General features: G+C 38.8%; 1 protein-coding gene across 18 annotated transcripts in view; it reads right to left on the bottom strand.

The window, feature by feature from the left end:
• Chd9 (chromodomain helicase DNA binding protein 9) overlaps positions 1–26,500 on the bottom strand; it is a 226,215-nt gene that overhangs the window by 47,160 nt on the left and 152,555 nt on the right. For all 18 annotated transcript variants that reach the window (XM_017312517.2, XM_017312519.2, XM_006530570.4 and 15 more), the window contains 11 exons: positions 23,809–23,895; positions 22,952–23,089; positions 21,177–21,298; positions 17,684–17,927; positions 12,721–12,897; positions 10,374–10,517; positions 10,025–10,280; positions 8,651–8,861; positions 5,542–5,737; positions 1,476–1,643; positions 647–826 (listed from right to left, as the gene is read on the bottom strand). In XM_017312517.2, the coding sequence (XP_017168006.1) occupies positions 647–826; positions 1,476–1,643; positions 5,542–5,737; positions 8,651–8,861; positions 10,025–10,280; positions 10,374–10,517; positions 12,721–12,897; positions 17,684–17,927; positions 21,177–21,298; positions 22,952–23,089; positions 23,809–23,895 (1,923 nt within the window). The remainder of the gene's footprint in view (positions 1–646; positions 827–1,475; positions 1,644–5,541; positions 5,738–8,650; positions 8,862–10,024; positions 10,281–10,373; positions 10,518–12,720; positions 12,898–17,683; positions 17,928–21,176; positions 21,299–22,951; positions 23,090–23,808; positions 23,896–26,500) is intronic.

Here is a 26,500-nt window from a genome sequence, read left to right as displayed (position 1 = left end):
AAGGGAAAGGGAAAGGGAAAGGGAAAGGGAAAGGGAAAGGGAAAGGGAAAGGGAAAGGGAAAGGGAAAGGGAAAGGGAAAGGGAAAGGGAAAGGGAAAGGGAAAGGGAAAGGGAAAGGGAAAGGGAAAGGGAAAGGGAAAGGGAAAGGGAAAGGGAAAGGGAGCTCTCTCTCTTTGCTTGCTCTCACCCTTCATTACAAGTCCATTCCTTCACTGGCATTAGAGCCCACTTCTTCGGGATTCTGGTGTATACTGAGGACCAGGTGAGATACCCCACCTCATGCACTGAATAACTACTGGACTCTTAGACCTTCTGTTGAAAGGCAGCCATTAATGGATTAGCTCGACCACAGCCTGAAAGTCATGCTAATAAATCCTCTTTCTATATAGAGAGACGCATTCAATAAGTTTTGTTATTCTAAAGCAACCTTACTAATGTGTGACCCTTTAATACAGTTCCTCATGTGCTGACACCCAGCCATAAAATCATTTTATTGTTACTTCAGAACTCTAACTTTGCTGTTATGAGTTATAGTGTACATATCTGATATACAGGATATATGTGACCTCTGTGGGGGGTTGTGACCCACAGGTTAAGAACCACTGTGCTAGGGACCCTCTGGCAGACCCTCACTGTGTGTTGTTACCTTAGCAAATGTTGACCCACGTCCTTCTGATTCAATTGTGATAGTTTTTGTACGACGAAGTAAAATCTGGTCGATATCTTCCTCACAGAACTTAGAGCCTTCATCTTCCTCCTCCATAATGGCTCCATATGCCCCTCTTCGAAGCAGGTCTTCTATTTCTTTTTTGGAAAGCTGCTGAATCTAAATAAAAAAGTCATTTTAGAATTGATAGTATTTTAAAGGTCACAAAATGAAATATGGAATTACCCCTATATAATACTAAAAACATTCAGTGTCATATTTTGGGCTTGGGCCACATGTGAGAAAAAAATTAACTAAAATATTATTTGGAAGGTATTGACTATTTTTTTGTTTTAAGGATATGGTTACCACTTAACTAAAATGGTTCCAAGTAAACTAATGCCTAATGGCCAAGTAATCTCCATTATAGTTCTAGGATTCTATATTAAGCAAAATATTTAAGGCAAAAACCACAAACAATAGCAAACAAATCTATAACCCAAAATTAATAAAAGAATGAAGCCAGTGCTGGTAACTAGTCATTTTTAATAACTGAAAAACTTTATGGATTCTCTTGCTATGTCATGATACAGATATCCTTGGAAGATGGTAAAACATTTCTGTCTTGGAAACTCTTCAGGTCCGGCAGTTCTGAAGCTACACATACAGAACAAACAGCACTCAAACGTACTAAGCAGCTCTCCAGTCTGAAAACGCCCTGTGCACAGAATAATGTTAGATGTTCCTGTACTCAAAACACGAGTGAGACAGCTCTGAGAGAAAGTTAAAGTAACACGGAACCCCACGTTAAAACAAAAAGTATACATACACCGCTGACATTACTGTCTCTTCCACTCATGCTCTGTAGCACGGCTTTATCTAGGCCCAGTTTCAAGCTGGCTCGGTCAAACATCTCTCTTTCATAGGAGTTTCGAGTTACTAATCTGTAGACTTTAACTGCTTTGTTCTGACCAATTCTGTGGCAACGAGCTTGGGCCTACAGAAAATAAAAAGTTATAGATTATGTATTGAGAGTAAACTATATACAGAGAGTAATAAAGTCTATGGGAATTTTTTGCTATGATGAGGGAGAATCATCCCACTATTGGCAGTAAATTAGATTTTAAGACTGTCCTTATAGATTCCTTATGGGTCATTATGTTTTGGAGGAAGTTAATCAATGCATTTACTTTTCTGTGTCTGTGCGCATGTGGGCAAGGGTGTGCCAAGGATCACATATGGAGGTCAGAAGACAACTCTGAGAGTTCTTTCCTACTATGTGGGCCCTGAGGATTAAACTCAGGCTGCAAAGCTGTGCAGCAAATGTCTTTATCCACTGAACCATCTTGCCAGCTTGGATTACTGTATTTTAATGGGGATATGGTTTGGTGAACCCTAAGGAATCCAAAATCTTAGCTGAGTACAGCAGTTCCTCTGTTATCTCTGCTTATAGGCGGCTGAAGCAGGACGACTTTCAGTCTGAGGTCTGTCTAGGCTACATAGCAAGTTTTAAATCAGTCTGAACACAACGCTAGGATGCTCACCCCTACCCCACCCCTGACACTCCCCAAACAAACAAACAAACAAACAACAAAACAAGTCCAGAATAAAGAAGAAATCATGCTGGGTATGACGGCATATGCCTTTGATTCCAACACTTGGGAAGTGGAGGCAGACCTCTGTGAGCTAGCTTAATCTACATAGTGAGTTCCAGACCAACCATGGATACAGAAGGACTCAAACTAGAACAAAATATCTAAAATAATGATAATAATAAAAGACATAACAATAAAATTTAAAAACCTGAAAATTTCTGAGCATAAATATGAAATGCTAAGTGGAAATGTTTACACTTGCCCTGTATCAAAACTCATAAGCTATGTAAAACCACCCTTGAGTTGTGTTATGGGGTATATTTGAAATAGAGATGAATTTCAATATTTATACTTAGGCCCCCAAATTTTGTAAATCTTATGAAATATAAAATATTTGAAACTTAGAACATTTCTGGTCCCAAAAGTGTGGATAAAGAATATCCACCCTGGAATTAAAAAACCCTGAACTGGAGACTGAGGTGACCGCAGCCTTGGGTGACTTTAGTGAAGAACTCATGTTATTACAGTGTGGAAAGTGGAGACAGGAGACTGGAGCTTCATTTTATATATATATACATACACTGAGTTCCTGCTAACCTTGACATTTGGAATAAATTCTTATTTAAAGGAGTCTATGGGATATATAGTCTATCTCCTCAACATTAGCCCCATTCTGCTCATCTCAAAGGCACAGCAGTTAGTTATAAATGCTTTGAGGCCAACATGGTGAGGCCTCCATCTCAAGGGAATCGATGGACTAGGAGCACAGCTCAATGGCACAGCCCTGGCCTAGCATGTACAGTGCAATGCAGAGATAAAATGGATAACTTCTGCGGATATTGATGCTGTGCTTGTAAATAAGAAGTTTGGACAGAGTACAGTGTTGCAGACCACTGTCTTCTGTGCTTGATATGGCAGGAGGACTCGTGAAGGCAGTGTAGGTGCAACCACTGCAGCAGACGTGCATGTGACAGAGCCCATTAGCATTTACCCAAGGAAGCAGCAGGAACTCAGGCATCCTCAGCCCTCCCCAAGGATCTCTAGGCAAAGCAAGCTGCTTGAAGCAACTCCCTGAGGCTGAGGCTCCCCTCTTCCCTGAGGATTAGAAGCAAGTTAAGGATGCTGTGAGGAGGAAACATTTTCTTCTCTGATATAGCTACTGATAAGGTGTTATGATCCTGTAGATCACTCTTCACCCATTACATTTATTGGATCACCAAAAACAAAACAGAAAGCTATGAAGATAGAGGGGTCTGGCTGGAGGACGAAGGTCCCAGTGAGGGAGAAAGACAACAGAGAACCCTGGGGGATGAATACAACCAAAACACAAAACCCACTTTATATTCCCATGTATGAGACTGCCATATGGAAGCCGATTGTGTATAATGTAAGCTAATTAAAATGAGTGTGGAAGAAATACTATGTAACCTATAGAGTGAAAAATACTGTGTCCTTCTATATGAAGAGATTGATTTAATCTATGCATTAATCTTGAATACATTTCTGATATTTTGAATGAGATTACTCAAAAAAACAATCAATTTTAAATGTTACCGTGGTGCTGGAGAGATGGCTCTGTGGCTATGAGCACATGAAGCTCTTGTAGAGGACCTTCCAAGGTCCCATGATGGCTTACAGCAGCCCCTAACTCCAGTCCCATAGGATCCCACACTCTCTTCTGAGAGCACAGGTACCCATATGGTATACCTCCATACATAGAGGCAAACATTCATACACATAAAATAATATAAATAAATCTAAAAAAGTTATCTCTTATTAAGCTTACTGTATCCTGAATAATTTATTATATTTCATAGCTATTTAAAGTATTACTACAAATTACAGAATAATTAAGACTATCATGAATAAAAAAGAAGTTTCATGTATAATTTATTCTCGTTTCATATCCTTTCCTAAATATGTGTTTTCAGCAAAATTTGAGCCTTTTTCGTCACTTCTTGTTGTTGAGATGGCATGTTTTATGTAGCCCTGGCTATTTGGGACTTGTGTAGATCAGGTTAACCTTTGACTCTGAGTTCTGCCTGCCTTTGCCTCAGAGTGCTGAGATGAAAGATGTGTGTAGCCAAACCCAGCCTTCATTGCTCTCACCATTGGTTATTTTATTTTATTTTATTTTATTTTATTTTTTTAAAAGATTTATTTATTATTTTATGTAAGTACACTGTAGCTGTCTTCAGACACACCAGAAGAGGGAGTCAGATCTTGTTACAGATGGTTGTGAGCCACCATGTGGTTGCTGGGATTTGAACTCTGGACCTTCGGAAGAGCAGTCGGGTGCTCTTACCCACTGAGCCATCTCACCAGCCCCTATTTTATTTATATATGTATGTTTTTACTTGCTTGTGTGTGTTTGTGCCCCATGTACATGCCTATTATTCTCAGAGGTCAAATGAGAGTGTCAGTTTCCATGGAACTATTACAGAGAATTATAAGATGTCATGGCTAATAAAAGTTAAAAACGGGTCCATTGGAAGAACAGCAAGTAACCTTAACCACCAAGCTATCTCCTGACCCCCAAACATTCTTAATATTCTTGTTTCTATGAAGCCCATAGAAAGGCGTAGCTTTCATGCCTTCAATGTCTACAGTATTTTGTACATAGATGTATTATGGCTCAATTTTACATATACTATATGATGCCCATATTACATTAGGATAAACATGTAAATTCTGAAATTTTACTTTTATTCTAAGTTATAATTAGAGGTAGAGTTTAAGTCTCATGTGTATATGATCTTTTTGGGGAGGCTGAGATAGAACTCAAGCCTAGGACATCACTCTTAGAGGGAATCCTTTCACTGAGCTAGGGGATCATGCCCATATTTTACTTTCCCCCGTGTATTATTTTATTATATTACTGTGGGATTTAGGGTTTTTTTTGTTTTGTTTTGTTTTATTTTGAGGCAAAGTCTCACTCCATGGCTTTGACTGGCCTGGAATTGGCTATATAGATCAAGCCAGCCTCAAGCTCAGAAATCTCCCTGCTTCAACCTCAGAAGAGCTGGGTTAAGAAGCATGCACACTCACACATGGCCTACCCCATATTTTAAAGAAGACAAATACTGTATTTAATTATTACATATTTTCATAAGTTAGTAAGGAACACTAAAAGGTGTATTTTATTATCATTAAATGACAATTAAAATAATTTCATTATACACAGGTGTTTCTTAGAGAAACACATTGATCTGTCTATATAAAAATATGAGGATCACCAAAAAAAAAGTAACATGGATTTTTAAAAAAATTACCTTCCTTGTTAACCAAGAAATTTATTACCTGGAGGTCATTTTGAGGATTCCAATCAGAATCAAAAATAATGCATGTATCTGCTGCAGTTAGGTTGATGCCCAGACCACCAGCTCGGGTACACAGGAGGAAAACGAATCGATCTGAATCAGGTTTACTAAATCGATCTATGGCTGCTTGTCGAAGATTTCCTCTGACTCTACCATCAATTCGCTCATATAAATATCTATTTAAATGAAAAGCAGGAAGTTTAAATGTTGAGTATAGTGAAAAAGAAGATATGGCAAAGTCAGCATCCCTGTATTGCTATAAAATTAAAAAGCAACAGCATCATAAATATTTTCTACATTTGAAACTCATGGTAACATAAAGATACAAATGTCTGCATTCCTAGATGTGCATATTTCTATTGCTAAAACCCCATTTTGGAACCTGGGGACTGAGGCACGAGGGTCGAACACTTGCACACTGATTTGTGTGGACAGAAACACCGATTTGATTTACACTGCTGCAAAAACAAACAAAATAGAAAATCTGCAAAATGAGACACCACTCACATCCCTAGGCTGCTGATGTCACTTAATGATAACTTTGACAGGACTACACAGGAAGCTGTGAGTGTCCCCCATGAATCCTCTCAGTTACTACAGCAGTGTCTGCAGAGGACACGCTGGAGTCTTGTACAAGTCTCTACAGTCCTTATACAAAGCAACCATTTAAAATGTCTTTTATTGAACTGATCACGAGGTCCCCAGTGCAGGAGTTACAGAAAGGACTGAAGGAGCTGAAAGGGTTTGCAACCCCATAGGAAGAACAACACTATCAACCAACCAGAGCTCCCAGGGTCTAATCCATCAACCAAGGAGTACACATGGAGGGACCCATGGCTCCAGCTGTATATGTAGCAGAGAATAGCCTTGTAGGGCATCAATGGCAGAAGAGGCTCTAGGTCCCGTGAAGGCTCAATGCCCCAGTGTAGGGGAATGGAAGGGTAGAGAGGCAGGAGTAGGTGGGAGTACATTCTCATAGAAGCAGAGGGAGGGGGAATGGGATAGGGGTTTTCTGGGATTGGAAATCAGTAAAGGGGATAACATTTGAAATGTAAATAAATAAAATACCCAATAAAAATGTCTGTTACTCTTTCCAACTTTGTTTGTTTTTACTTTTTTAAATATAATTTTTTTTTAGATATTTTCTTTATTTACATTTCAAATGTTATCCCCTTTTCTAGTTTCCCCTCCGAAAATCCTTCATCATCTTCCCCCCTCCCTGTTCCCCAAACCACCCACTTCTGCTTCCTGGCCCTGGCATTCTATGCCCTATACTGGGGCATAAAACCTTCACAGGACCAAGGATCTCTCCTCCCATTGATGACCAACAGGCCACCCTCTGCTATATATGCAGCTGGAGTCATGAGTTCCTCCATGTGTTTTCTTTGATTTGTGGTTTAGTCCCAGGGAGCTCTGGGGGTGCTGTTAGTTCATATTGCTGTTCCTCCTATGGGAACTGCAAACCCCTTCAGCTCCTTGGGTACTTTTTCTAGCTCCTTCATTGGGGATTGTTTTTACTATTTGGGACAGGGTTTCTCTGTGTGGCTCTGGTGTTCTGGAACCAGGCTAGCCTTGCACTCAGAGATCCGCCTGCCTCTGCCGGCCAAGTGCTGGGATTAAAGGTGTGACCCACCATCACCAGGCCAACATTCAACTTTTTAATTGCAAGACATATGCATATCATTTCAGAGGCTGTCACAGGGACGTAAATGGTATTTATTTCCTATGCTTTCTTTCTTTCTATATATTTTCTAGTGTTTTAGTATAAAACAGTATAACTTCTAGTGTAACTACTCATAATGTTAAAAAAACAAGAAACAAAAAACCCTGAGGATTTGCCATAAAATTCACCATTTGAAACTGTTTTCACAGATTTATCTCCTCATAAAAGTTCTTTATACAAGGCAATCAAGAAAACGGAGACACGTCCCTCCCACCTCCCACCTCCCACCTCCCACCCCCAGTTAACAGCTTTGGCTGCTTTTTGAGAAGACCCAGGTTTGATTCTTAGCACCCCTCCTCCATCATGGGGCTCACAAGTGCCTCTAATTCCAGGGCCTTCGTGGGTGCCTGCACACATGTGGTGCACATAAACTCATACACAGATGATATGCACGAATAATAAATATTAAAAAGAAAATGTAAGAATTTTTAAAGGCAATATTGTGATTTAATAATCTCATGTGGTAAAGTTGAAAGCAGTACACATTTTACTATGAGTTCATTTAAGTGGAAATACGGCCCAGAAATGCAGGACCTCAACTTCAAACCACAGCACTGCCAAGGAGTAAACAGAGTCACAGTGCAGCCTGGAAGGCTTTCTCGGTTAGGAAAGTGATTGCCATGCACACTCGAGGACCTGACTTTCAATCCCCAGGATCTATGGGAAAGTGACATCCAGGAATAGCACCGTGTGCCTGTGATCAGGGCTGGGAGGAGGAGACCGGAGGATGGCTGGGGCTAAGAAGCCAGGCACTCTAGACAATCAGTGAGTACCCCCACATACATAATACACACTACACAAAGTAACCAGCAATAACAGTGAACTATATAATCATATAATCTCAACTAATATCACTTTATTTAGGTAAAGTGATCAAAATCTTTCATATTAAAATCAACAGTTAAAGCCACATGGTGGTAGCACATGCCATTAATCCTAGCACTCTAGAGGCAGGCAGATCTCTGAATTCGAGGTAAGCCTAGACTACAGAGTGAATTCCAGGACAGCCAGGGCTACACAGAAACCTTGTCTCAAAACAAACAAACAAGGAAGGATGGAAGAACAAAAACAAAATCAACAACTGAAATTTCTGATTTCCTTTTATAATATACTGCTATGAAATTGAATCTCTGATATTTTCATAAAATATTCTATGCTATATTTGTTTATATAAAGTACTGATTAAGTTAAATTCAATGTTCATATTGTCATGAACCAAAAACTGAAACAGAATAACAAATCAATATTAAACAATCAGAAAAGACTAAAGTGTAAGCAAGTTCTAATTATTTCTATGAAATAAAACAGAAACAAACGTGGCCCCAAAGTTTATGAGCCAGGCAAACCACACAGTGTGCCTCTGTACCTCTTATGGATAAGGTAGTCTTCCAGGATGTCGAGGCAGCGGACCATCTGAGAGAAGATGAGCACTTTATGGCCGCCGGCTTTCATTTTGGGAAGTAACTTATCAATGAGGACCAGTTTACCAGCAGATTGGATCATTGCTTGCAGATGAAAATCAGAGGCAGATGGATTGTATGTATCTCTAAATTCTCCAAGTATTTTCTCCTCAGCACCTGTGCAGGAAGGAAGCCATGAAGAGAGCAATAAAAACTATCTGCAGCTTCCAGCCACTGCAGGTTAACTCAGAACTGGGACTCTTCTGGACGGGTGTAATGCACAACTCTCCAGTGACATTGCTCTGCTTCGATTAGAATCATTTAAGTTTGCATCTTACCCTCCACTATCATGACACAGTTACTTTCATGAAGATATAGATAGTGTCTTAAGCGTCTTTTAAAGTGTTTATATAGATTTGTGTCTGCTAATGAGTGCTTCTAGGAAGGGGCAACAGAACTCCTTGTCTGCAGGGCACGCAGGCTCATGGAAAGGTAAAGCAGGAAGATGGCTGGGAGTCTGATCCAGCCAAGCACTACCAGAAGACCTTACCATGTCCTCCTACCTCACCCCAAATCACCCCAAGACCTAACACAAGAAACAAGAAAACCCCCAAAACCAAAATAAAACAAAATAATCATGGCTCTAAAGCAAAGAAATAAATACATATACTTTGAAACATGCATGTATTTTTAAACAAATGGATACTATTTTTAAAAAAAAAATCTTAATTTTGGGGTATAACTAAAGGATGATTATAATTGATCTGGATGTGAATGTTAGCCACTAAAATAAAGAAACAGGAAAATATCAAAAAGGAAGCCCTGTTAGGTCTTTGCTACACTTCCTCCTTAGACTCTAGACAAGAATCAAGGAGTTTTCTATGTTCTTTCCCCAGCCTTTATAGCCACGGCAGTATAAGGATTCCACAGTGTTGTCAGTTATCTAGGATAAGTGAACAAACTCAAACATGTACAAAGGGAACTTTGGTAAAGAACCCAACAAGACCGTGCAAAGCATCATTAGGACAAAAATCTGAAACACTAACTAGAATATGGAGACTGGAAAGAAACCAGGAAAACATTGCAAAGGCAGACACTTAAACATATGTTTGTCTTTATGACCACTGATGGGAGGATTCTCCAAGACAGAGTGAACTCAACGTCGTGACTTGGTGTGCTCAAAGTGGACAGAATCACACTGCCTCTGACACAGACGGAGATGCTTGTAAGCTCTCAGAACAGCCTAAGAAAGCAGTGACACCTGGGGCTGCAAACAGGAGAGCTTTGTTTTTGCTGATTACTGTTGGAAAGGGGTGTCTGCTGTGGCTCCTCCTAGCTACCTTTGATAAGATACGGATGATTGCAGCATTTCCTGAGCTCCATCATGGTATTGACCAAGTTAGGTACATTTGTTTGTCCAGCTCCTTTGGATAAAAATGAGAAGTTCTTCTCTAAAATAGCCCTATAGTATTTCTTTTGAATGTTGGTAAGCTCTACTTCAATAATAGTCTCTTCCTTGGGTGCCAATTTCTTCTCCACATCTTCTTTTAATCGTCTCAGCATCATTGGTTTAAGGATAGCCTGAAGTTTCTGTACCTGAAAGAGCATGAGAGAAATATCACATATGCATCTAATTATCATAGAAAGTATAATAAGATTTGTACTTATTTACAAAAAACAACAGAACACCTGTTCCTCTGTTTTCAGGTCTCCAAACTCTTGCATGAATGTTGATTCAGATGGAAACCTTAAGGGTTCAAGAAAGTGAAGAAGGCTGAACAGTTCCTCGACTGTGTTTTGGAGAGGAGTGCCAGTCAAGAGCACCTTGTGTTCCTACAGAAAATAAGAACAACTAAGTAAATGCTTTGGGATTAAAATGAAATGGAAGCTGACATAGGTTATCTCATGATGACTGTACTACAAGCAAGTAAGTAGTTTTTGACCACAAGTTGATTCAAATGTAACAATATTCCCATGATATTCAGCAATGTACTATTCAGTAAATCAAAACAATTTTTAATCAATCTTGCAACTGACCACTGTCTGCGGTTTTTTTTTGTTGGTTTGTTTTTTGTTTTGTTTTGTTTTTTTTACCTATTTGTGGTTGTAAAAGTTCTAAACATTTGAAGAACCATATTTTATGGGTTTCAAAGAACAAAACAGTTATCTGTCTCTTTGAACTCAATCACCAGTGTGGAAACTTTTGAAACAAAGGAAGTTCATTTTTGAAATCTAGATATTGATATTCAGTTCTTCACAGAAAAGCATCTGTTGAGTCACTGAAGTTTTATAATCCAAATAAATAAATGGCTGAATATACTTCTGATTGTAGAACTACATCAAAATTTAAGAGAAAATAAGAATTTTAATAACATACTAAAATGTGATTTGATAACAATCCCCCAAATTTATTTTCACATCTCCATATATTTATATCTAAATAATATCTATATATCTGATAAGATTGGTCTCAAAAGACAGACAAATAAATGTAAATACTGGAGTGAGGAGATGACCTGGGGTCCACATACACAAGGAAAAAGAGACTCTAGTTTTTATTGGATGTCATTATGCTGATTTGCTCTAGTCCTGATGCACTAATTATGTGACAGTAATTTTTAAAAGGTTGCAAACACTTGCATTTTAAAGAAGCAAACATGCAAACAGTAATATGAGCTTAAGGACACTATTATTTAGAGCAATTCCATGAACATATCAAGTTGGGCTTTTATGTTGGTCAGATGGCTCAGAGAGTGAAGGTGTTTGAAGCCTAGTGGACAGCCTGAGTTCGACCCCTAGAATCCACATGATGGAAAGCGAGAACTAACTCATCCGGGTTGCCCTCTGATTCTATGTCATGGAGAAAGATAGGCTCAGTTTTCTATCATAGATGACATGAGAAGTTTGGTGAATTGACTTCCTCTTAAATTATTCCTTTATTTTTTGAGATAAAGTAGTAACGACACCATTTTCCCATTCCTTTTCCTCTCTCCAAACCCTCCCATGCCTCTCTGTGCTCTTCTTCAAATCCATGGCCAATTTTTTCATTATACAATTTGCTTTTTCTATCTAATGCTACTTGTATGCATGTTTTCTGGGCTGACCACTTGGTACAGGAGAACCAACTGCTGTGCTCTTCCCATTGCTCCCACCCTCACCACTCTTTAGTTGCCTATAATTATTCGTGTATGGTTGAGGCCTGGGGTCCTTCCCCATCTGCTTTAGCACGCCTAGTGTTGTTCTTGTTCAGCTCACGATTTGGCAGTCATGTTGGTAAGGCTGTTCAGGTGTATCTTCTGATATTCCTAGGAGATACAATCTTAAAGCAAATGCCCTGTTTCTCTGGCTCTTACAATTTTTCCAACCCCTCTTTCACACTGATCTCTGAGCCTCAGATTCAGGGGTTCTATTGTAGATGGGTCTGTTGAGGCTCCGCAATTCTGCATTTTGATAGGTTATGGTTTTCTGTAATGGTCTCCATCTGTTGCAAAGAGACGTTTCCTTGATGTAGCATGAGAAATGGCTTTTTATAAAGGAATTTAAGGTTTGAAATGTTGTGGCCTTATTTTCTTTTCAATGGTTCATATCTACAGGTCTCCTGTATTGATTTTGACTTTATGTGTGAGCATTTGCCTGAGTGTATGTGTACCAAATGCAGCTCTAGTACTACAGAGGCTACAATAGGAGGTAGGAGGCCCCCGAACTAGAGTTGGTGATGGCTGTGAGCCCATGTGGGAGCTGCTAACCGAACAGCTCCTCTGCAAGAGCAGAGTGCTCTTTCTTACCTGTTGCAGCATCTCTCAGGCCCTCTTCTTTTAATTTTATAAATAATTAAATCTTATCTTAGAAAGTGGTACAGCTTTACAACAAATGCTAATTAAGGCCAAATAAGCAAAATATCTCAATTAGCAAGATAGCATTTAAAATACCAGTTCTATAAAAATTCAAAACAACATTTTAGCATTAGTTTTGAATCGCCATGTCCTTTTCTACCTAGCTAGAAAACTAAGTCAAAATGATACTTTAAGTTACTTACCAGATTCATGAGTTTCAAACCCTCCAGGAGTTTACAATTTTTATTTTTTAACCTGTGTGCTTCATCAATAATCACACATCGCCAGTCAATTGCATTAAGTTCTCCACAGCCCCCAAGAATCATTTCAAAGGTAGTGATGATGGCTTGGAACCGGTACGCTCCTCGGATGATGCGCCCCTAGAAGGTACCAAACAATGCAGTGAGAATGCCTTAAGTCCACTTTTTTTTTTGTTTTGTTTTTTTGAGACAGGGTTTCTCTCTATAGCCCTGGCTGTCCTGGAGCTCACTTTGTAGACCAGGCTGGCCTCGAACTCAGAAATCCGCCTGCCTCTGCCTCCCGAGTGCTGGGATCAAAGGCGTGCGCCACCACGCCCGGCTTAAGTCCACTTTTTTTATTATGGCATAAAAATAGAACGGGTTATAAGCTATTTTTCATTGATATTTTTACATACACAGACACTTAAAACATTCATTACTAGAAATATATTATATAGCTGTTCAATAACACTGCCTATGAGGCTGGAAGGGGAACTTGGTTGGTAGAGGGCTGTTTCTGTAAGCTTCAGAAAGAACCTCTGCTCAATTCCCAGCACCTACATAAAAAGTGTAGGTGCTCAGTGTGGTGTCACCAGGCAGTGGAGTCAGGAGGCGGCCTGGGGACAGAAGACCAAGCAGTCTAGCCTAAGTGAGCTCCAGGATAAAGACAAACCTTAGCCTCAAAGGTTGAATGGAGTTCCTGAGAGTGAAATCTAAGATGTGTCTCCCTCTCCCCCCGCCCGCCCCGGCATGACTACACATGTGTATTATTTAAGCACAAATAACTATATCCTAGTAGAATGTCTCAAGAAAAGAATAGAGGCTGGGTGTGGTGGCAGACATCTTTAACCCCAGCACCAAGAAGATAGAAGCAGGCAGATCTCTGTGGGTTAGAAGCCATACTAGTCTGCATAATAAGTTCCAGACCATGCAGGGCTGCATAGTAAGACTGTTTCAGGGTTAAAAGGGAGTGAGGGGAAAATAAGTCAATTTTAAATATGATCATTATAAAATCTGGCCAAGGAGATTTTAGTACTAATGTTTAATATTTATATACATGAATTCACATTTACAAAAGCAAACAATTAATGAGTATCATAAAAGCTGTGTAAATAATTTATTCAGTATTGACTATCTATGTACTGGTCTTTTTCTAGTTGCTGGAGATATAAAGGAAAGTAAAACAAAGTATTATCCACGTGGGACCTAGATGCTCATGCTCCTACTATAGGACACCACTAGTAAGAAAGCAGTGAGTACCGTGACATCATTGTGGTCTTCCAAAGGACAACAGGGAGAATGTGCTAGGAGATGACACACAAGCAAAGACCTGTGCTGATATCTGTATATCTGGAAGAATGCGTCCCAGGCAAAAGTAGCCAGCACCAAGGGCCTAAGGGATGCTTGATAGCATGCAGATGGCATCAAGGACAGAGTAGCTGCAATCAGTGAAGAAGGCTGAGGGAGTGGGGCAGACACCAAAGCATCTGGAAAATGACTGTAACATCTTACTCCCAACACGAAGCTAGTAAGGGGACAGGATGAGGTTAAGAATCTCTGACTATGGGAGCTGGAGAGAGATGGCTCAGTGGTTAAGAGCACCAACTGCTCTTCGAGGGGTCCTGAGTTCAATTTCCAGCAACCACATGGTAGCTCACGGCCATCAGTAATGAGATCTGACACCCTCTGCTGGTGCGTCTGAAGACAGCTACAGTGTACTCACATTAAATAAATAAATAAATAAATAAATAAATAAATAAATAAATAAATAAATAAATGAATGAATGAATGAATGAATGAATGAATGAATGAAAAAAAAGAATCTGTGGCTGCTCAAGTGGAAATAGTCTCTAGATGCCATGGACAGGATTCATAAGAATCTTTACGCATGGGCCACGCAGTGGTGGCGCACGCCTTTAATCCCAGCACTTGGGAGGCAGAGGCAAGCGGATTTCTGAGTTTGAGGCCAGCCTGGTCTACAAAGTGAGTTCCAGGATAGCCAGGGTTATACAGAGAAACCCTGTCTCGAAAAAGCCAAAAAAAAAAAAAAAGAATCTTTATGCATTATCACAGTGCTGTGAGATGTGGCCAACTCTGATGGAGATCTTGACGGCAGCAGCACCAGGTTTCATAAGTTACAGTGTGGAAAGAGATATGGAAAAGACTCAGACTTTACGCAGGAGAAGTGGTTCTCAACCTGGGGGTTGTTTGTAACCCCTACAGGGGTTGCATATTAGAAATCTTGCATATTAGGTATTTACAAGTCATAGCAGTCACAAAATGACAATTATGAAGTAATAACAAAATAACTTTATGGTTGGGGGTCACAGTATGAGGGAGGAACTGTTGGGAAGGCTAGGAACCTCTCCTCTAGAGCTTTGGCTTTGGATTGTCAGAGGCCGTTCACTAATACTAGGAAGCTAATGATCGCTGTCCTGTTAAGGTTAAGACGGACATAACTGCAGATGTTAACTAGGCATTTTATAGGACTCTGAAATTTAGGAAAGAACTTAGAGTTGATGTGGTTTTGAGGAGTTTCTATCAGCATGTGAGTAACTTAAGGTCATGCTTGTGAATGAAAGAGGATGAGAAGAAGAGAGGCCGAGGAGACTGGACAGCTATAGCACCGAGGTTAAGAAGCTAACAACCCTAAGTGCAAGTGAGACACAAACCCTAGCTTTTAAGACTGAGAGGCTGAGAAGAACTGTGTCTTTGGATTGCTTTTAGATGATCACATATTGTCTTTTCACTGTCCACTGAGCTACACAGCAGCTTCAGAAGAATATTATTACTATGCACGGTACAAACTCATGTCATTTCAAGGCTTTGCAAACAGGATTTCTATTATAGCCAGGGCTCTTGGGTCTGATTAATAATAGTTTTGCTCTGCTCTTTCACTGTGATCTACATAAATTTTGCTATGACCCATTTCACTCAAGTACAAAGTTAATTCAATAAAATCTACTTTTCAAGGTTGCTATTATAAAGATTAAGTAAAAGAGTATATATAAGTTGTTTACAAGAAATTGCTTATGGATATTCTTTCTATATGGTACTCTTTCCTGAGTAAAAAAAAAATAGCAAGGTTTGCTACTACTATAATTCTTAAACTATGGAATAACTTGAAAACATAGAAGGAAATATCCAACTAACTGATTAAATTACATTTGTAAGACTTAACTCTGAAAGTTGTATCTGTATTTACTTTATAGTACAGATATATTTTGTTCATTTTCAGTCATTTTGAAATTAAAATTCTCTAGCTAAGATGTTAGAAATCTCAACATTACTCATAAAATATATTTAATATATAACATTCAGTTTAATTATATATAAAGAATCTCTTGGCTTCGGACTATCATTTATACTAAACTATAGTATTACATTAAAGTTACAGCTTAGATTTAAAAAAAAACTCTTAAGATCTCATAATTTTAGTTGAGTTTTCTATAAAAAGTGAATTCAGATGCTCGGCATGGGGGCACAGGGCTGTAATCCCAGTATGTGGTGGACGCTAAAGAGGGAAGATTCCCAGGAGTTTAAGGACAGCCTGGGCTACACAGCAAGACCTCTAGCTTAAAAAAAAAACAGTTACATAATTATGTTTATGACACCATAGGGCTTTACAATCCTGCAAATGTTTGATAGGGAGCAATATAAAGGAAATCACACTAGAACTCAAGACGCCATAGTGATCACAAAGGTGCAGAGGTAGGGTTTTCTATACGTGAGGACTGCATGGTGGTGCATATGCTCAATTTCATACACAGGCAATGTTGTCAGCTTTGGGAACAGAAGGGAAAGTGATGTCACACACACAGACACGGCTGCACACTCATCCTCAGCAGGAACTATAACACAAGAATCAATTACAGTGGAACCAAGAACACAAGTCCATGCCCTCTGTCTTCTTGCTTGGAGTTCTGCTATCATCACAAGGCCATATTGCACTGTTTTTTTTTTTTTTTAAAGGACAAAGCAATAAATGAAAGAAAGGATATTTAGGAGCTACTGAGGTGGCCAGCTAGACAATAAACCTGCTGCAATTTAACAGTATAATGCTGCCTGGATTGTGTTTACTGATTTTGCTTTTATTTCTGAAAAAAGTATTTTTTATCAGAAAAATCATATTAACATTCAAGACTACAACTTGGAGTTTTATGTTTTTCCAGTTTGTTCTGTCTGTGTCTATCTCTCTCTCTGTCTCTGTCTCTCTTATAGAATCATGAGGTAATCATGCTACGCAGAGGCTTTACTGTGGATCTGTCCCTGCCAGCCCACAAACCAAAGAGAAAAACAAACAACACTAAAATCAAAAGACACTGACCATGAAAGAAAGACTGAGGTTCACTTCAGTATGCATTTACGGTCTTCCTAGTCACTGAGGAGTCAGTGTTGAAAGAGGATAGTGCAGGAACAAGAAGGTGCAAAGACAGTTATATCAAGAAATAATGGATATTTAAGAGAAGTTAAAAAATAAAAATAGGCCAGGCAGTGGTGGCACACGCCTTTAATCCCAGCGCTTGAAAGGCAGAGGCAGGTAGATTTCTAAGTTTGAGGCCAAACAGAGTGAGTTCCAGGACAGCCAGGGCTACATAGAGAAACCCTGTCTCAAAATTAATTAATTAATTAATTAATTAATTAATTAATTAATTAATTAATTAATATAAATAAATTTAGTTAGGAACCATAGACTATACTAAACTTACACATTTTTATAATCAATATTCTGTGCTATAGTAAACTAGAAATGTTAAACTGGCTCTAGTTGCTGCTTTTCAGCTACTAAATCTTAGCACAATATAAATACAAATGAGCCTCAAGTATGTAATTAAAATCTGAATAAAAAATTGCAAATTGTTGACATGTAACACAGTCGCATTCAGCCATAGTCTTTAAAAAGGAAACAAAATCAGTAACAGCACACCTGAGAGTCCCTGAAGTACATCTCATATTGCTGTATCATCTGTCTGCTAATCAGGCTCCCGTGATAAACGACAACATTAATATCAGTCCATGTTCGGAATTCTCTTTCCCAGTTTGCAATGGTAGAAAGCGGTGCAATAATCAGGAAAGGTCCTCTTATACCCGTCAGCAGGATTTCGTAGAGGAATGTAATCGACTGAATGGTTTTGCCAAGACCCATTTCATCTGCTAAAATGCAGTTTCGTCTGAAATAAATAAATATATTATCCATACACACATCGGGCTTTTCAGAATACTAGTTTTAAAAGATAAATATCCATAAATAAGCAAAGATCCAATGAAAAAACTTTCATTTATAAAAACATAAAAAGTTGTTGAAATGCAGAGTAAGCTCAAATTATTTTACTATAATCCAGTAAAGGAACACTAAAGATTTTTATAGCTTCAAATGAAGATACTGCCTTGTAAGTGTCTGATTTTAAGAGTGAAAAGGCCAGAATAAGGAATGTCGAATATTCAGGAAGCATTTATTAAATCCCTTCCATTATCTCAGGACAGTGTGAGAAGATGGGATACAAAAGAAACAGAGCATGGTCTCTGCCGTCCAGGGGTGTGTGTCTATTAGAGACACAGACATGCAAAGACATAAATAAGTAGTCCTGCAAAATGTGCCACTGTAGAAGAATGGATTCCTAGCATTCACCTGTGGCTTTGTTGTAGAAGAACAAACAGGAACCCAAATTTCCAGATAACTAGACTAGGTCTTTTCTTGATACATTCTGATCCAGTGTGTATGAGATCTAAGGAATTACATTTTTAAAAAATAAATTCCACAGATGATTTTGTTATGTGGCCAGTGAAGAATAAACAGTAAAAGTTCTTATGGAAAACCAGAGGAATATAATAATAAATAATAAACTCGGGGGCTGGAGAGATGGCTCAGTGGTTAAGAGCACTGACTGCTCTTCTGAAAGTCCTGAGTTCAAATACCAGCAACCACATGGTGGCTCACAATCGTTTGTAATGAGATCTGATGACCTCTTCTGGGATGTCTGAAGATAGCTACAGTGTACTTACACACAATAAATAAATCTAAGTAATAATAATAATAAACCGACTAGAACAAAGGAGAAGTAAAAATATATATTTTTCATATTCATTCATATGTATATGTATATGTATATGTATGATTGAACAAACTAGGGGACCAAAAGTTGCTTAAAGGAAAGAAGGGAAGAGATCAGGGAGGTGATTCAGAGATTAGACATCATCCTGTTACACAAAGGCACTAAAAATCATATAAAAATACGATGAGACTAGTGTGGCGTTGTAAGTTTTACTTCAGTGCTATGATAGGTAGAAAGCAAAGAATGAGCGAGTAGAGATTGGGGCACTCACTGGAAAGCTGGTATAGTAATACTGGGGAGGAAGGTTGGGCACAGGCACTAAAGAGGCTGTTAAGACAGCAGAGCATGCCAGAGTTATGATGACCTGCCCTGGTCACCAATTCCATGTATGGGGTAACAGCCAGACTTTAATTTGGCTGAGTAAATGAATTGTGTTGTTAACCATATGGGAAATACTGGAAAGAAAAAGCTTGATATGTTGAACATAGAAAGTAAGGTTAGTTTTAAATCTATGATGCATCTAAGGAAACTTTTGAATCACATACTCAGGCGGCTAAAGACAAAAATAAATATGGAACCATAATTCAAGGCCTTAAGAACAAAGTTATGGAGTCATAAAAATATTGGTTAGTTTAAAATGGAGAGTGAGCAGGTTGCTGAGATGGCTAAGGAAAAATATACAGAATCTAACTAATTAATTGAAGATAAAATCTAGGGCAAGAGGAAAAAAGAAAGAGCTAAAATACAGAAGTCCTAATCACAGAGATGCTATAAAGATTGGAGAGAGTCCTGCTGTAGAAGGGGTTGGCAATAGAAATGGAAAGAGATTTTAAAGGAAGAAATAGCAATCTGTATATGTTCAATGCAAGAGAGATGAATGCAAAGACTATTCCATTAAGGCTAAGAATATTCCATTAACAGGGAAATGAGAACTTCAGAAAAGCAATGGAAACAAAGTCCAAAGCTGGCTAGAGAGATGCATGCCTGTAATCCTGATGAGACCATGAGTTTGAGGCTAGCCTGGCCTACACAGTGAGTTCTGTACCAGGATAGGCTCAAGAGTGAACATACAACAGAAATCCTGACTGTAACAGATTGAAAAGAAACAGGGATCAGGGAGCTCGAGCTTTGCAGAGAAGTTACAAAAGGGGCTGGAGGAAGCTAGAGGGAAAAGCAGAGTCAAAAGACATACACTTTTCTATTTCACTTTTATAAATAAATACCCAAATTGTTCATAGATTTAGACCAAGGAGTCTTCCAGCATGGCCTGAAGGTATAAAAGAGGAGAGCTGACTCAAGACTGGACACAGACATGTAGAGCTGCGGCAGCATGGTGTGATCGTGGTTGTGACATGAGGTTAGTGCTATGAATCTGGAGAAGTGCTAGGAGGACCGGGCATGAAGGTGGGCACGCATTTGAGAATGCGAAGCCTACTGTCTCTGGTTTCTTTATGAAGCAGTCCTACAGAGACCTGGACAGAGTTATGAAAAGGTGAGAGGAAAACGGAGAAAATGTAACCAGGTAATACAAAAAGTGCCAATTTCTAAAGTGTATTATTCTACCAGAGTGATTCCCTTGAAGGAGATAATGATTCATATTTATCAAGCACAAGTCAGAGACACACGGCAGGCCATTCTCACTCCTCCTAGTTAAGCCTCATAACTCATCATAACAACTCAGAAGAGTGATTTGAGAATTAAAACAGCAAAAAGATGGATTTTCAAAAGAAGTATCACTAAATTCTTGCTGTCATGTCTAGTAGTAGCATTTCATTTGATATTTGTACATACAAGTGTACTTACATTCATTTTCATTTATGGTACCACCTTTTAACTCCTGTGAAATTATCTTTTTACCTCAATAAATTACCTGAGATATGTTGTATAAAGCATTTTGAACAACTTAAAAAATGAACAATAGCCAAAGGAAATTAATGTTATGTTCCCATAATTTTATGTTCAATTAATTATCTGCTTGTAGTCTAAGTCATTTGAAATTTACATTAAATATTAATGCTCTACCTAACTTCAAAGATGTTAACATACTGACCAACAGATATAATTCTTGACATAAATTGCCTGTTGAAAAGCTAAAACACAGTGAGTATTTTGGGACTATAAGAAAGTTATTTCAAAATTGACTATTAGTAACAAATATGTGAGTGATAGATACTTATAGGAAGCAAAGGTAAAACTGGCATCCAAAATTATAATTCACATTATTTTCCTGAGGTATTATCATTTTAAATAATAAAGACTTCCTGGCACTAACAGTAGAGCAATGTAAGTACCAATTTTTAATTATCATATTTTGGAATATACAAAAATTGGCTATAGTAAAATCTTTTCTTACGATATACTACATACCTATTATACCAATTGAACAAGAGCCAGTTGAGTCCTTCTAGTTGATATTCCCTGAGTTGATTGCCATTTTTATATTCCCTGGATTGCTCTATTTTCTTCCAAATGTTAGAGGGAGGACGGTCCTTTGTGAACAAAAAATAAAGTGAATGATGCCCTTCAGATGCGGATCTTCCATACAACTACTCATGGCAAGCAGCCTCGCTTCTAAAAGAACCTAGAAGCTGAAGCACACAGTATGTGATGAAATTTTACCTAATATTTAAAACTCAAGTTAATTCTGTTTAAACTCCTCCAGAGAATGTAACAGTAAGGCTCACAATGCAACTCATTGTGAAGCCCTGATGCTAAACAGGTGCTATGACAGAAAAAGGAACCCACGCCCATCTTCTTCATGGACAGGTATTTAAATGTTCTTAGCAGGATTTTCACTACATGGACAAAGTTTAAAAAGGGACACATTATAAGTAGGTTTTTTACAAGGAATAGTCATGTAGGCTTAAAGTTTTAAATTAAACAGATTACAAAAACAAAAGGAAATAAAGAGAATTTTAGAAGGTATAGAAAAAGGCACCTGAAAAAAAGAGAATATTCTTTTGTAACAAACTATTATCAACACTGCATTGCAGGCTCAAGGAAGTATCATCAAGCAAGGAAAAGAAAAATGTCATCCAGATGGGACTCACAGAATGTTGACTAGCTGGCCCACAGACAGTTCTGTGACTGCTTCCAAGGCCTAGGAAAGTCAGTAAGGGCTCCCTCACAAGGCTGCACTGCCAACCTGTGCACATAGTACCTCAACTACCACATGTGTGAGCAGAGTGAGGAAGAATGCAGACTGCAGGAGAATAATGTGGACGGCTCCTGAGAAGGATTCTACTTTCATAATACAGGCAATGTAAGCATTAGTCCAGCCTTAGCTCCACTATTTATAATACAGACATTGCACAGTTAATTTATGTAATCCATACAATAAAAGCATTTTAAGTTCCTAAGAGGAAATAAAGCGTAGTATGGAAACAGATGAATTGTATACTTATGAGTAATAACCTGCTTAGAGAAAACATAGGCTTGGTTTGAATTTTTCATACAATGGCGATTTAGGAATGTTAGAGAAGTTGAGAGTAAAATTTATATGAATGATCTGAAAGAGACAACAGGAGACAAACTCAGACAGGGACAACTGGGAGGTTCGTTTCATTTTGTTTGTTTTCCAAGACAGAGTTTCTCTGTGTGGCCGTGTCTGTTTGGGAAGTCATTCTGTAGGCCAGGCTGTCCCTGAATTCAGAGATCTACTTGCCTCTGCCTCCCAAATGCTAAGACTAAAGGTTCCACACCACCCAGTCATGGTGAATTGTTAACTGGAACATATCAGTGAGAGTGGGATTTATAAAGAGCTACTTAATGCAATCTTAAGTATATACAATTACTCAGATAAATTAATTTCGAATCTCTCAAAAACTATGCAAGGACTTAATATTTAGTGAAGCATTATATAGAATAGAAAAAAACAGGACTATGTGGCAATAGAGAAAAGCTAAATTAGTTACATGGGATATTATGTAGCAATTTAAAAGAATACTATATCAGTTGTACACCAAGGACTATATTAACTTAAATTCATGACCGTGGATCTAAGAAATATATGTGCATGCTTAGATGCAAAAAGCCTTGGTTGTGAATGCATATATGCCACAAACACAAAGACAAAGATAACCTTAAACCTGCTAAAATCCAAGGTACTAAGACCTTAAGAGTTGTTTACGAAGGGCTCTCACCAAGTGTCTTGTGTCAGGCCGTGAAGCTTGCAGTTGTTCAAACTCTTCAATTTTTGCAAGATCTACATCTTCTTTTAATTCCCAGGTGCTATCTTCATATGGCAGTGAGCACCACTTTACCAAGTAGTAAATAACAGACTAAAAGAGAAATTGTTTTTCATTTTCCCACTTGGAAAGAAGTAAATAGTTCAATTAGAAAATGTTTATAAAATAGCTTGAAACTAAAAACAAGTGAAACATTTTTTAAAAGCTTTTATGAGTATGTTGGGGTGCCTGCATGTGCATATGTGTACCACGTGCCTGCCAGCAGGTGCCTCCAGGTGTCAGAAGAGGCGCCAGATGCCTTGTCACTGGAGGCAGGCAGCACTGAGGCACTACATGTGCTGGGAACTGACCCGGCCTTTTAAAACGAGGCTTAGGCCTTAGAGTTTGTTTTGTTTTGTTTTGTTTTGTTTGTTTGTTTAACAAGTGTACTAGGTTTGAGTATTTAGACATTTTTAAGGCATTTCTTAGAAAAAAATTATATTTCCTCCCTATAACTTGAGCTACAGATGCTATTGGCTGCTGTGTGGGTTCTGGGAACAGAACCAGGGTCCACTGCAAGAGCAATCAGTGCTCTTACCTACCAGTTTTATTTCCAAGCCTTAGAACCATTCTCCCAATTTTTATTTATTTTAATGTATATTTTGGCTACAGGAATGTCTGTGTACCATGTGTGCGCCTGGTGCCCTTGGCAGCCAGAAGAAAGTGTAAGATCCCCTGAACCTGGAGTTACAGACAGTGAGAGCCACAACTGCCACGTGGGTGCTGGGAATTGAACTCCATCCCCTTAGAGACTAATTTTACTAAGTAATTACCTCACCAGTATCTTTATCTTCACAAAAAGAAACTTCCAATATTCTGTCTACTTCAACGTAGTCAGGGTTAAAGGGTTCTTCTTCCATCTAAAATTAAAAAGCAAATTTCATGGTATCTTATCTGACAAAAAATGGAAAGACATAAATAAAAACAAATACATCTGTTAACTGCAATTACATGTACAATATACAAATTCTTCCAATTTTATTTCCAAAAGCTATAAAGGATATTATGAACCACCATGTTGTAAGTAATACAAGCAAACTAATAGAACTTAAAATACTGTATTCCTGATAGGTAACCTACTCTAGCAGATTTGTTTAAAGCTCTAAATGCAACCTATGCATCTTGCCTTTGCAACTCTGTATGGTAGTTAGACATGGAGACCACGGACTCCACATGCTGTCCCCCTTGGCAGCTGTCATCCTGGTCATCCTTGTCACCTTCATGCATGGCCTGTCTTCCTATGCACTTGTCTGGCTGAGCACCAGCTAACTACGTAGGTACTTCACATTCAGACGCACTTGCCTTCTCTGCCACCTCTGAGCCTCCTACCTTCTCTAACTGGATAAATGGAAACCCTCACTCTCCCTGCTCCACACTGAGTTACCAAAACAGAAGTGATGTGAGATTTCTTTTCCTTCCTTAACCCTGTGATACCTAATAAAGCAGCAATTTGGAGCCAAGCATAGTGGCGCATGCCTTTTATCCTGTTCCTTTCGGGGTGGGGTAAGGTAGATGGATCTCTCAGTTCAAGGCCAGCTTGGTCCAGTTAGAGAGTTCCAGGACAGCCAGGACTACACAGAGAAACCTGTCTCAAAACAAACAAAACAGGGGGCTAGAGAGATGGCTCAGTGGTTAAGGGCACTGTCTGCTCTTCCAGAGGTCCTGAGTTCAATTCCCAGCACCCACATGGCTGCTCACAACTGTCGGGTACTCCAGTTCTAGGGGATCTAACACCCTCACACAGACACACATACAGGCAAAATACCAATGCTCATAAAATAAATAAATAAAGATTAAAAGTAAATCAATCAACAAATCAGCAATTTGTACAATCTGTGTGAGACTGCATCTGTGTGTGTGTAGACATGTACATACATGTGTAATATAAAAAACTGTTTTTTACTATAGTGCCCAAACTGAGTTTAAACTCATGATTGTCTTAAAATAACAGACATTACTGTTATGTGCCAGTGTGTTGGGTTTGATATAAATTCAGTGTATGTGCGTGTGGTGCTGAGACATGCAGTACACACACTCTACCACTGAACTGTATGGATTGCCCTCACTCTCGCCTTCTGCTTTTTATTTATTTATTTTTGGACACAGGGTTTCCCCGTGTAACCCTGGTTGTCCTGGAACTTTCTCTGTAGACCAGGCTGGCCTCAAACTCAGAGATCCCCCTGCCTCTGCCTCCTGAGTGCTGGGACTAAAGGTGTGTGCTACCATCACATGGGTATAGTCTCTCCTTAAAAGCTAATTTAAATTGGGACCAGTCTCACTTATATACATCCTTTAAAGATTTATTGATTGTCCTTTGTATGCCTGAGTCTTTTGCCTGCATATACTTATATTTATATGCACTATGTGCACGCCTGGTGTCTGCAGGTACAGAGGAGGGGGTCGGATCCCAAAAACTTGAGCTAAGGATAGTTGTGAAATCATGTGGGTTCCAGAACTTGTTCTTCTGCAAGAACAACAAGTGCTCTTAATAAATGAGCCATCTCTCCAGCCCCTGAGGTGGATACCAATGCCACAATCCCTTCTACGGAGTCCCTGAACTACTGCCTCGAATTCTTAAAATAGTGTTTTTATTGTCCCCAATGTACTTAATCTTTCTCAAGGACAAACTTCACAGATCACCCCGTTGCTTAAAGTCCTTCCCTCACTCTTCCTATTTGTGGGTGAAGTCCATATTTGCTTGAAGTCCTTCCCTCACTCTTCCTATTTGTGGGTGAAGTCCATATTTGCTTGAAGTCCTCCCCTCACTCCTCCATATTTGCTTTCGAGGAAGAACAGAATTCTCCCTTTTCGAGAAGCATCGTTTCCCGAAGCGTAACACAACCTTAACCGAGACTGCATGCTCCAGAAGGCAACACAGTATTTCCAGAGACCTGCAACACCCCGTATCCTGTCACAGCTTCATAATTTTACCCTCAGCTTCTCTCTGCTGCCTAGACTGCTGCTTTTTTCCCCTGCTTGAGCAATTCCTACACATCTTTGAAAGCCTGTTCTCCACAGCCAGCTTAGCTCTAATTGCCTATCAGTGGTATGATGTATGCTATGTCTTAATTTAATACCACACCACTATTGATACTGGATTTACCTGATAACAATGTGCATAACCCAACATTGGCATTCTCAGAATGAAATGAAAAGAAGAGGTGGTAACTATTTCTTGATGATAGATGGATCCATTTGACATGATTCATGATGTTTACATGTAACTAAAAATCAAATTGTGGACACAAAGTCCGTGCAATCTTTGTCAAATGTAGTTCAATGATAAAAAGAAATTTCAGGGCTTTAAAGAAAAAAAAATCACATAGGTCTTATTTATGATACACCTGAGTCAGGTGAGAAAAAATATCTTTGTAAAAACTGCAGTGATAGTCAAATACTCATAAGACAGGCAGTCAGGGGAATTTCCAACCTGAACAAGTCAGAGACTCTGGAGGAACAGGAAGA

The sequence above is a fragment of the Mus musculus genome, chromosome 8 (genome assembly GCF_000001635.26).
Source record: "Mus musculus strain C57BL/6J chromosome 8, GRCm38.p6 C57BL/6J".
In the NCBI taxonomy this organism is placed as follows: Eukaryota; Metazoa; Chordata; class Mammalia; order Rodentia; family Muridae; genus Mus; species Mus musculus.
Note: the sequence above shows the minus strand (reverse complement) of the source record. Positions and strands in the feature narration are given on the sequence as shown.